The 12,101-nt window shown below is 36.5% G+C and overlaps 1 protein-coding gene across 1 annotated transcript; it reads left to right on the forward strand.

The window, feature by feature from the left end:
• Positions 1-5,416: 5,416 nt before the first annotated feature.
• On the forward strand, positions 5,417-7,197 carry LOC129941172 (uncharacterized). The gene has a single exon (XM_056049740.1). It carries the CDS (start codon positions 5,488-5,490, stop codon positions 7,048-7,050), a length of 1,563 nt encoding a protein of 520 aa, XP_055905715.1. The 5' UTR covers positions 5,417-5,487; the 3' UTR covers positions 7,051-7,197.
• Positions 7,198-12,101: the final 4,904 nt, after the last annotated feature.

The following is a 12,101-nucleotide window of genomic DNA, read 5'->3' on the forward strand; positions in this document are numbered from 1 at the left end:
AACCCACTGGCTATACACTTTGGTAATCAGACCGATACTCATTTATGGAGTTGTCGTATGGTGGACCGCACTGGACAAGATGGTAAATCTAAATAAACTCATCAAAGTCCAGCGGTCAGCAGGTATGTGCATCACAGAAGCACTTCGCTCAACACCAACCGCAGCACTGGAAGTGCTTTTAAACCTAACACCTCTTGACATCTTCTCCAAAATGGTGGCAGCCAACTCATATATGAGGTTTAGAGCGACCTCTCAATGGAACAGTAAAAATATTGGACATACTACTATTCTAGACAATTTCAGAACTATCCCAGATCGCTTAAACTATACCAACCCAAAAATGGTATTCGGTAAAAGCTTCCATGTGTCCATCCCTTCAAGATCCTCCTGGGAAGAAGAGGGACCCCTGGAAGACGATGCGGTAAACTTCTATACAGACGGTTCAAAGACCGACCACGGAGTTGGAAGTGGTATCCATTCGGAACAACTGAATCTCAGTCTATCGACTTCCCAATCAATGTAGTGTATTCCAGGCATAAGTAATGGCAATTAAAGAAGCACTATCCTGGCTCAAAGAAAACTTTATATCTTGCAAGGATATACGAATCTTTTCGGACAGCCAAGCCACTCTTAAATCTCTCCCGTCTGTCTCCACAAACTCTCAAATAGTTCACGATTGTCGATCATCTCTGAATGAGATGACCGAACAGTTTAACATTCACCTCATTTGGGTGCCGGGCCACATAGACATTCCGTGAAATTGCAAAGCCTATGATCTCGCCAAAAACGGAATACTTCTGTCCAATGTTAGACAAAAACATAACATAGGAACACCACTTGCTATATGCAAATATCTTCTTAAACAATATGCTCTAGAATCAACAAATGCTAGATGGTCCAGAGTACCACCTGCCTAGCAACCAAGCAAATATGGCCAAGCATGGACTTAAAACGGTCAAAAGGCTTGAGCAGACAAAGTATAAGCTCTACAATTGGAGTAATAACAAGACACTCATAGCAAGACATGCCACTCCAACCTAACCTAACCTTTAGCGTTCCTTCCGATATCATTGTTATTATTATATAAAACTCGTTTCAATTAATTCAATTTTAAAATCAAAAGCTACAAAATATTAATTTTTCAGCCACACTTCAAGAATGTAGAACCCTTTAACTTAACACCATTATTTTATCATCATATTTTTTTTAAATTCAAAGCTTCAATGCGCAGTTCATGATCTTTGCTTTGATAACAAAAACAAGTAACAACAAATGGCCATACGACATCACCCTGAGGTACTCCAACATTCCCTACCGTTGTCATCAATCCCAACCCATTATTTTACATATTTCTCAGATTAAAAACTAACATAATTACGTAATCAAATAAAATATAAAAACTTTGCATCAGCAATCATAAACAATCAATAAAAATTAACATTATTTTGTTTTTCGTAGTGAATGAAAAATAATTACTTCATAAAAAATAAAAATGTTTGAGTATTAAGTTGTTTGTTTTGCCGGCAAATTTATTCTTCAAAATAATATCATACAACACAGTACTAACTATAGTTGTGACAATTTATACATTTTTCAATCATTTGTAATAATAAACAAGTTTAATAAATAAATTTCAACTAAACATGCATTTTACCACGTTTATATTATATGGATATACGAGTAAGTACGAGTATTCTTATTTTGATTATTATACTTAGTAAAAGGTATCCCCAGCTTACTGCACGTCACATGTATAAAGACGCCATTCAATTGCACGTTTTTATAAAATAAATTTAACATTTCTCAGGTAAATAAACACCTCAATAGAATAAACTTGTTTTTGACATAATTATTAACTGACAGTCGGTGATGAAAGTCATCGGCACTGTCATAAATTCATTAAAACGTACCTTTATGAGTTGCGCTAAGTTCAATGTTTAACATTCCTTAATTTTCTTAATGGTAGTTTGAAGATTAAAATTTGTAATCAATATTAATAATCGTATAATTTCGGTAAAAAAAAAGTATTCATAGTTTTCTTCTTCAATTTGTGTTCATATTCAATAATTTTGGCCCAAATTCATGTGTTTAAACACTTGTTTGAGTCGTTTATAAGTTAACGAAAAAACAATAAATATTTCATTGGATCAACGTATTTATTTCATACATCAATTAACTTAATAGAAGGGTTAATAGACTAAACGAAAGATATCAGTTAAGCAAGAAACACTTAGTCTCATGCATTCTCCTAACAACAACTACACAGAACGAAAAAAGTCATCCTATTGACTATTTTGGTATTGACTCTTAATTTTCAGCTGTCAATTTCGTGATATAGAATTTTTTTACCAATTGGTAGTCAATGTCAATGAGGTGTTTCCACTTAAAAACCTCTTTTTATCCAGACGGTAGCGGAGGAATTCCCGAGATGGATTCAACGGTGGCGTTTACAGTTCCAGTAAGGGGGGACTACTTAGTGAACACCTCATAGGGCTTCTACGACTTATTCGGAGCCCAGGCCTATAGGGAGCGGTATATCCGGCTCCCCGTCTTTGGAGTTATACTAAGGATCCGGCCCTCCAGCTTGGGGGTAGTGCCGTTGGGGTGACTTCCTGGCCACGTAAAAACATCATAGTTGCGAAGCACCAACAAGCCTCGAATACGGACGGATTTATTGTTGACAACCTACGCAAATGAATTAAGGACAACGAACTGCGGATATGCACGTGGAATGTTAGGTCCCTTAACAGACCACGTGTAGCCGAAGAATTAGCCGAAGAAACAGCGCTTAGTTGGATGCGCCTTTGTCATTGGAGCGAGACTTAGGCTAGAAGTCTTGAGCTATAGGTGCATCAATGAGTGCCTCATGACCATAATCATCAAGGCTTAATTCGGCAACATAAGCCTGATATGCGCGCACGCCCTAACAGAAGAGAAAGATGACAACACCAAAGATATGTTCTTCGAGCTCTTAGACAAAACATATGAGCAGTGTCCTAGTTATGATATTAAAATTGTCCTGGGCGATTTTAATGCCAACCTAAGAAAGGAAGACATCTTTGGTGGAATAATCGGAAAAAAAGCCTGCACGACAACACTTCCGGATTCAGGCTCATAGACTTTGCTGCGGGGCGAAACGTCATGGTAGCCAGTACGCGTTTTCCACACCTCCACATCCACAAAGAAACTTGCAGTTCTCCAGATCAATCTACCGTCAACCAGATTGACCATATTGCGATCGATGCCAGACACGCTTCCAGCATCATAGATGCCTGAACTTTCCGAGGAGCTAACATCTACTCGTACCACTTTCTCGTTGTAGCCAAGGTAGCATTTCGGGTTTCCAGACCCAAGGCAAAACAGGGAGGTGCTGGGAGAAGGTACAACGTCTAACGGCTACAATCGCCAGAGATCACTCAATCATTTTCCGACCGAGGTACAAGTAACCTCTCTCGAAGTTCTCTGCCGCCAACACAATGTATCGAAAATCAGTGGCAACATTGCCAAGATGCAATCAGAGAAACCGCTTCTGATGTGCTGAGTTTCAAGCAGCCACCAACAAGGAACCCGTGGTTTGAAGAGTAATGTCAGCAGGCAAATACAGCCAATCAACAGGCACTGAAAGCGGTGCTGCATAAAAGGACGAGAGCTGCTAATGAGCTCTATAAGCAGAAGAGGCGAGAGGAACACCGACTTCTCAGAAGGAAAAAGAGAGGGCATAAGAAGCGTGCGGTCAAAGATTTTGAGAGAAATGAAGGTTTAAGGTGAAACGAAAGTCACAAATACATAAACCTAGAACTAGAGGCTGCAAAGACGAAAGTGGAAACATCATAGTGGAACCGTAGTCAATGCTGAAGATATGGAAGGACCACTTCTGCAGACTGTATAACGGCGATGACGAACTGAATTCCGCTGTCAGGCAGGATGATTCATTGAACATAAACGACGAAAGCCAACAATCCCGTCCTCCCGACTTAGACGAAGTAAAGATTGCCATATCTAAGCTGAAGTCAAAAAAAGCCGCTGGAGCGGATGGCTTGAATGCCAAGCTTTTTAAAGCAGCTGGATATAAGTTTGAACCTCAGTATTGTTTGCCCGATCCTGAAAAAAGCCCTTGGTATGGGCTGTATTATTGATGTTGAAGGCTACGCTATGTTTAGATCATTCCATTCTTTGAAAGGCGATATTTGACGTCTAAGTGCATATTTTAATGTCTGTTTTTAAAAATTTGAGGCAGGATTGCATATGTAGGTATTGAGTTACCCAGTTTAAAGATGCGCTTGAAAAATAAGACTTGAATTACTTTAAACTCTTCTAAGTTTTGATAGCCAAACACTTGATTTGCATAGCATAGGCATGTTTTAATGATTGCATCAAACACTTTAAATTTAGCAGTTGCATCCACATACTTGTTGCAGAAGAAATTTGTTTTGGCTGCAGTGAATCTTTTTTACATGTCCAAAAACCAAGGTTACGAGTTATCAAGCAACCTAAGTAATTGAACTGATTTACTATTTCTATTGGTCCACGTTCCAAAAACCATTTCTCTTGGGAACTTGTTCTTCGATAAGTATTTTCAAAAACCATGATTTTCGACTTTGCAACATTTATACTTAAATCCCATAAATTCACAAAAACGCTTGAGCTTGTTTATTTGTAACTGCAAAGCTATGGTATTATCAGTCAATGATTTCGGAATAGCTTCCTCAAGAAGCCTGTTAAAGAATAAATGAATATGAACCAAAAAATTTACTGATGAGTTTTTGTAAAATTCAACGGGAATACCGTCAACAGACTAATAATTTTTCAAAGTATCTGGTACCTTTTTCATTGAAATAGGCCCATCAAGTTCCGGGATTTTTACTAAAGGTAAAACGTTTGTTGTACCAATAACGGGTTCAGAAGAACTTTGAAGTGATCAGTAAGTTTTTCAGCTGCCAACACTGAAATTGTCACATTTTTACAGGCACCTAACAACCTCACCTTTGATTAATATGTTTTTGAGTCCTGACATGATGAGTGAGTTTCTGTTTTTGAACTAAAAGCTGTTTATATTGTTTGTTCGCCTCTTAGTAAAGTGTTTTGAAAAACACGGAATTGTTCTTCCTTAAAAGGTTAAGAAGAGCAAAACACTTTGCAGTAGTAAATCTTATTTTTTAAAATAAGATTGTCATATAGATTATTTTGGTAGTCAATGAGACAATTTGGCCAAATTTTAAGTTGACTATAGACGATTGTTAATATGACAACTTTCAGTGCAAATAAATCAGTCGGAATAATTTTGAACACCACAGTATTAAATGGAAAAACAGAATCTTTACTTTGAAAATTAAAAACGTCACTAGAATTTCCAGCAAAACTACCTTACATGCTAATTATTAGTTAAAAATTGTATAAAGTTACTAGCTGCCTTCAAATCTTCTTAAGTATCAATTTTTTCCTACACAAGTTCAGTTCAGAACCTTAGGTCTAAGCAAAAATAGAAAAATGTTTTCTTATATTGTTATTATTTTGTGTTGTGTTCAATTTATCAATGCCGTTGCATTGCCGAAATATATTTCAACTTCTTCGCATCTTAATGAATATCATGAAAATTTGGTAGAAACGGATTATTATTCACCTTCCAAAGAAGTGGAAGTTACTTTACCAAGTCGATTATTGAAGTTTTCTAACCCTACACCTGCACCAGACATCAAACCACAGATACTAAAAGAACAACTTAGGCAAGATCGAGTTCCTGTCACAAATAAGGAAACCCAAACAACTCCTATGGAATATGAGAACCCCATCAATAAAGGACTTGCAGAAATTGTTGAAGAAATTCGCAGACATCATTTCACCGAAGCTCAGAAAATTTTGAGCGGAATAAATTTTAATGATAAAATTCCAGACATCGTTCATCAAGTCTACAATAATTCGATGACAAATATTGATCTTCTATTGGACTTTGGACGTAATCTGACCAAAACCGATGTGGCTTGTAGTGTTTTGTTTGCTCTGTGGAATGAAATGAAGGTGAATGGACATCGTGATGTGTACAAAATGATTGCTCTTGTAAATGCAATCGAGTCGCAGTTACTTAATGTCAATGGATCTACCGAATTGAAGAACAAAGCTGAACTCGTGACCAATGAAGGTATCTTAGACATCACAAGTGCTACGGTAAAGATTCTCAAGGCAGCTATGACATCAGCGCCAAATAATAAAAGTAACACACAAGCTAGACTTTTAGCTGATTCGATCTTTGAACTGGACTCAAATCATAAAGTGTTCGATGAAGTTATTAAAAACGTGGCTAATGAAAGTTTCTCCGAGGTTTCAGCAATCCAAATTGCTCAAAATCTCTATAGTCATGTGTTTATATCACAAGCTATCTCAGGTATTCAGGAATTGTTTAAAAAGCTCGAGGATTCTCATAACTTAGACAGCCCTGCGGTGCTAAATATTGCTGAATACCTTAAGAACCTCAAAAATATGCCAAACTATGTAAACTTAAGTAAGCCCAAGAAAGACGCTGTCGATGCAATGATCCAGAAGATGCCTCTCTGTGCAAGAAATCTTATCTTCGAGCCATATGTTTGCATTTGGAATAGGGGCAAATCGGAGTACCTCTATGTCGCGGGTTCAGAATTCAATCGGAACGAAGACAAACGGAGCGTATTCACTAGAACCACCCGAGAGGCTGTTGGTCCCGGTGTTTGGATTGTTGAGAAGATGGGCGACGAGTTCTTTTTCCAGAACAAAGCTTATGAGAATGAGTACTTATTTGCAGCTACTGGCATGCATAGCAAAGACAGCCGTTTTGTTCATACATGGACCGAAGGTGGCAAAGTGGGGAAGAAGAGCTCTTGGCAGATTGTACTGGAATCAGATGTGTGTTATCTTCGAAATGTCAACTATGATGAATATTTATTTGCATCGGATCGACAGAGTGGAGACAAGAGTCGATACGTATTCACTTGGATTCCAAAGACGTCGACGAGAGAAGCAAATTTCCAGTGGCAGATTAGAAAATGTGACTTAAGTGAGATTTTAAAGAAAGGTCTTTAAATATGTTTTTGATTTAATTGATTGTGTATTTAATGCTGTTTGCATTTTTGTAATTAAATTACCAAAGCTTAGTTAGATAGTCATTATTATTTATATTTAAATGTTTAAGTTAAAAATTAATAAAATACTAGAATTTTTGTACATGAATTACGACGAATTTGTATTTATTTTTGTTTTCAAGTTCGATAGTGTCAAAAATTGCGATACATAAGAAAACATTTCGAAAATTTGATACACACTAAAAATACATACCTTACTTCGTATTTGGTTCATGGTGGAGTCCAAAGATATTAAGTCAGGGTATAATTTTGTATGACTTTGTCCAATATATGACTCATTATTCTAGTAATATTAACTCGAATATTGAGATTTGTTAAAATTTGATGATTCCTAATAAAAGATAGAGGAAAGGGAAAATAATGGAGTCATTAGTCGAAAAATTTGATAAAATGAAAATAATGGAGTTCTTTTTGATCACCCAGCTAGTATCACCTCAATTAATAAGGTCCAAATTCAACCGTAAAATAAGCCTTTAACAATGCTATTCAATTTATCGTGACAGGGTCAATATTTCTTTATTTTTCGGACATACATCAATTTTGCATTGCTTTTTTGGACATTATATAAAACGTTTCTTTTTGTATAAGTTTTATACATACATTTTCCACAAAGTTGTTGTTTTCTGCCATTATCCATATAAGCCATAAGCCATATAAGCGACATCTTCCGGAAAAATAAAAGCATTGGAGTAAGATTTTCTTAACCCCCTCCGAAGATAGCGAAAAAGCATTATTTTTACATAAAAAAACGTATGAAAAACGGATTCATAATACCAAATGTACTCTTAATTTCCAAAGAAAAATATTGCCTTATTTTCTTCCAAAAACCCCAGTTTTCCAGCTTTGGAGAAAGTAAGATTATTGCACTTGATATTTAAAAAGCATTTAATAGGGTTTGGCATCAGGCTCTCTTATCGAAAATGCGTTCTGTCGGTTTCTATGAATCACTTTTTCATTGGATAAGTAATTACCTCTCGGATTCAAGTTTGAAGTCCATAAAATAAATGCTGGTGTGCCCCAGGGCTCTGTTCTATCTCCAACACTCTTTCTCATTTTTATTAATGATCTCCTGTCTGCAATTTCTAATCCAATTCTCTTAGCTTTTCATATTCGTTTTCAGATTCACATTCCACTTCTTCGGAAAGGAACTGCAACGACAAAATATGATAAGTTCATCAAATTCTGACGTAAAAACATATTCAATATTCTCGGTAGGTTTACCACCAACTGGCTGTTATTTACAAGACTTATATACGTCCAAAGCTTTAGTATAATTCCCATCTAATGGCTGGTGCTCCTGCAACTTACTTAAGCCTCTTGGACAGTAATGAACGTAGAGCATTCCGATTGATTGGTGATAATACCATCATAGGATCATTTACGTCGCTCGAACATTGTCGTTAAGTTTCCTGTCTCACCCTATTGTACCGTTATTTTAAGGGTTTATGCTCTAGAGAAATAGCCAACTGCATTTCTACCCTTAAACAGTTCAATTGTAATACTCGCGCTTCTTGGAATGCCTATCAGTATACCTTCGAGCCCAACTTCAGTTGTATCTTCAAGTACAGATATTCGTTCTTGAGCCGTACTACGTGAATGTGGAATTCCTTACCACACTCTGTCTTTCCCAGTAATTGCAATATTCAGGAATTCAAAGCCAATGTGCACGACACCTCCTTTTAACCCCTCTCTCCCTTTCCTAGTGCTCACACTGTGTCTTCATAATATTGGTAGCAATATCCCATTGAGTGTGTGCTAATTATAAAAAAAAGTACGAGGTCGGCCTAATCTTTTCTTACATTCCGTTGAATCTTTTTTCGCTTTTTTGAACAGAATCTCTGAACTCTTTGGATTTTCGCATTCTATCGGTTTACTTTTCTACTCCTAATGCTTGAAACTTTGATCGTTTCAAAGCAGAAACGTTAAAATATCAAAAGGTATTGCTTATACTTTCTTATTGGCATTTTGGTGTTTTTTCGTGTGTTTTCTGTTTTAATTAATTACTTACTTACTGATGGTTGAAAGTACCCGTGGCGTAATAGTCAGTGCGTTAAAGTATATCATGGGTTCAATCTTTGCCTGTGCCACAAGTTTTTTAACATGTACTTCCTCAAGTGGGGAATAATTGACAAATCCTCCAAGAGTAATTCTTTTCATAAAAAAGTCGATCGTAATATGGTCAATCTGGTTGACGATAAATTAAGCTGGAGAACTCCAAGTTCCTTTGTGAGTTATTTAAGTGTTTGGGTAACGCCTACTGGCTCAGCAGCAAAATCAATAAGCCTGAATCCGTTATGGAGAGTGGTTGCGCTATTTGGACCGATTATTCCACCAAAAAAATCTTCCCTTCCTAGCTTGGTATTCAAAACCTCTAAGATAATTTTAATACATCGTAACTGCTTATATGCTTTGTACAAAAGCTTGAAGAACATATCCCTGGTTTTGTCACCCTTCTCTTCTGCGGGAATGTATGCGCATATAAGGCTATTGTTGTCGAATTATGCTTTGATGCGGATGAGGCCTCATTGATGCACCTATAGCTCAAGACTTTTGCAATTGCACGTAGTCTATTCAGATACCTAGCATTCCAAGTGCATATCCGAAGTTCTTTTTTTTTAAGTCGTTTGCGTGTATTTTCAATAACAAATCCTTCCATAATCGAGGCTAGTTGGTGATTCCCAACTTGTTTTTTAAAATTCACCCCGACCCAAGAACTTCAACCTGAAGGACGAAGTGTGGAATCGGATAACGCGATTATTGACTGTCGCGTTGTTGATAGTTGTTTTTGATTATCAACTCTGATTTGCTCTGTGTAAAGTTATCAATAAAACGGTTTGAGTTTTTGGCAGCACTTGCTGCGAGAAATGTCATTTTGCTCAGTTCATTTTTGTTATTTAAATTGTTTCGATTTTTAATTTTGTTTTCTAGTGAAAATGTAAGGAAATTTAAAATTTGTATGCATATAAAAGAAATACATAATTGTTATTTTATAAGGTCGCATGTACCGAAAGCATAAATTTCAATCCTCTCCACGCATATGGAAGCACATCCAGAGCTGGCAATATCGTACAATGGCCTCTCAGCCACTGGGCAAACCTCTCCCAAAAGCAGCAATGGGAAAAATTGGCACGATCCTTAAATTTGAATAGACCACCAACAAAATTCGTAGCGGAATGGAAAAGGGTAGATATAAAATAATGTAAATAGAAACATCATTAGTTCTAAAATAATCATATCTTAATTAGATTTGGACGCTTCGTAAATATGCTTCGAAAAAAATATTGATGGAGAATAAAAACTCCATCAAGAAAAAGACGCAACTGATGAAGCCATAATTGCTGCATGCGGGATGGAAGCATCAGTGAGTACTTTTTATTGATTATAGTATTCTATATTTGCTTTTTTTAATAGGAAAATAGCGAAGATATAATTCATGAATTTGAGCAGCTTCGCGATTATCTAAAAAACTCATCAAACCGGAAGAGTCCAAAGCAAATATTGTGTGTGCTTCATATATTGAGCAGAGCAGCACATACGTTTGCTATTTCCACAACTCCTATAGGTTCGTATCTGCATTTTATTTCTTCTAAGATTATGCGCCATCGACTTGCACCGGTGTGCATCGGTTTTTATCTATAAAAGATAAGTGTCAAATGTTACATGATTTAAATGCTAGACATCCTGGGTGTGCATTAGCTACAAAATATGGTGTGTCCAGGTCAACAATTACGGGAATAAAATTGAATTCCAAAAAGCTGCTGGACCATTGCAAAAAAACTGAATCAGGACCAGGGAAGAAAAAGACGCTTAGGAAATCCGAAATGCCTATAATGGAAAATGCATTGTTCGAGTGGCTAAAAAAACAAAGTGATAACCACGTTCCAGTTTCAACAGATCTTCTCTGCCGAAAAGCAAATTAGTTTAATTTACGATTTAAAGAAGCCCGGAAATTCAAAGATAGTCAAGGTTGGGTACACAAATTCAAGCAAAGGCATGGTGTTCGAACATTAAAAATATGCGGCGAAAAGTTGTCATGTAATAAAACTGCAGTTAATCCATTTTTGGAAAAACTGCATAAAACAATACGAGAAATGTCTCTTACTCCACAACAAATTTATAATGCGGGAAGAAAAACTAGCAAAGAAAGGATAACGTTTTTGGCCTGTACGAACGCAACTGGAACACATTAGCTTACTCCATTAGTTATCGGGAAGTGGATGACCAGTGAAATCTTTCAAAATTGGTTTAATGACAATTTTGTCAAAGAGATAAGCACTTTATTTAAATTAATTCTTTGTCTTAAGCAAATCATTTCTATGATCACTTTGCACCTACAATTTTTTTTTCTTAACGCTTTCCAGGTTAAACTCTATCTGAGAGAAAATAGTTGCTCCTTGACAATGCAACTTGTCACTCCAATAAAAAAAAAGCTTACTAGCCCTGAAGGAGACAACAGTTATGTTTTTTCCCCAAAACGTTACTGCTTTGATTCAACCTATGGACCAAAATGTTATAAATTTAGTCAAGGCATACTACAAAAAACGATTGCTTAATGAAATTATTGCAACAGAAAGTGAAGACATTGCTGCTGGGATAAAAAAAATATCCTTGAGACATGCTGAAATGAACCTGAAATTGTCTTGGGCCAACTTCCCACTTCCTCTATCGCAAAGTGCTTTAAATGTATACTTCCACGTGAAGAAACCTGGGAGGAAGAAGATTTAATTCCACTTTTACAATTACGGAGGACACTGCCCGAAACTCTGCTTCAAAGAGAGTTGCAGGAAATTAATGATCTTCTTGCAATTATAGATAGTGAACAAAGCATTTCAATACAAGAAGTTAGAAAATGGGTAGTCGTAGAAGAAACTGCCCCTGAACCAACTGAGGATATTTCGGAGAGTGAAACCGAAGAAGTCTCTACAGCTTCTAAAATAACAAGCTCCCAAGCAATACAATGCACAAATACGCTGCTTGAGTACTCATATCAAA

This window comes from Eupeodes corollae, chromosome 1 (genome assembly GCF_945859685.1).
Source record: "Eupeodes corollae chromosome 1, idEupCoro1.1, whole genome shotgun sequence".
In the NCBI taxonomy this organism is placed as follows: domain Eukaryota; kingdom Metazoa; phylum Arthropoda; class Insecta; order Diptera; family Syrphidae; genus Eupeodes; species Eupeodes corollae.

Bases quoted from the DNA above. Each gene is read 5' to 3' on its own strand.
- LOC129941172 (XM_056049740.1), top strand. From the start codon at position 5,488: ATGTTTTCTTATATTGTTATTATTTTGTGTTGTGTTCAATTTATCAAT.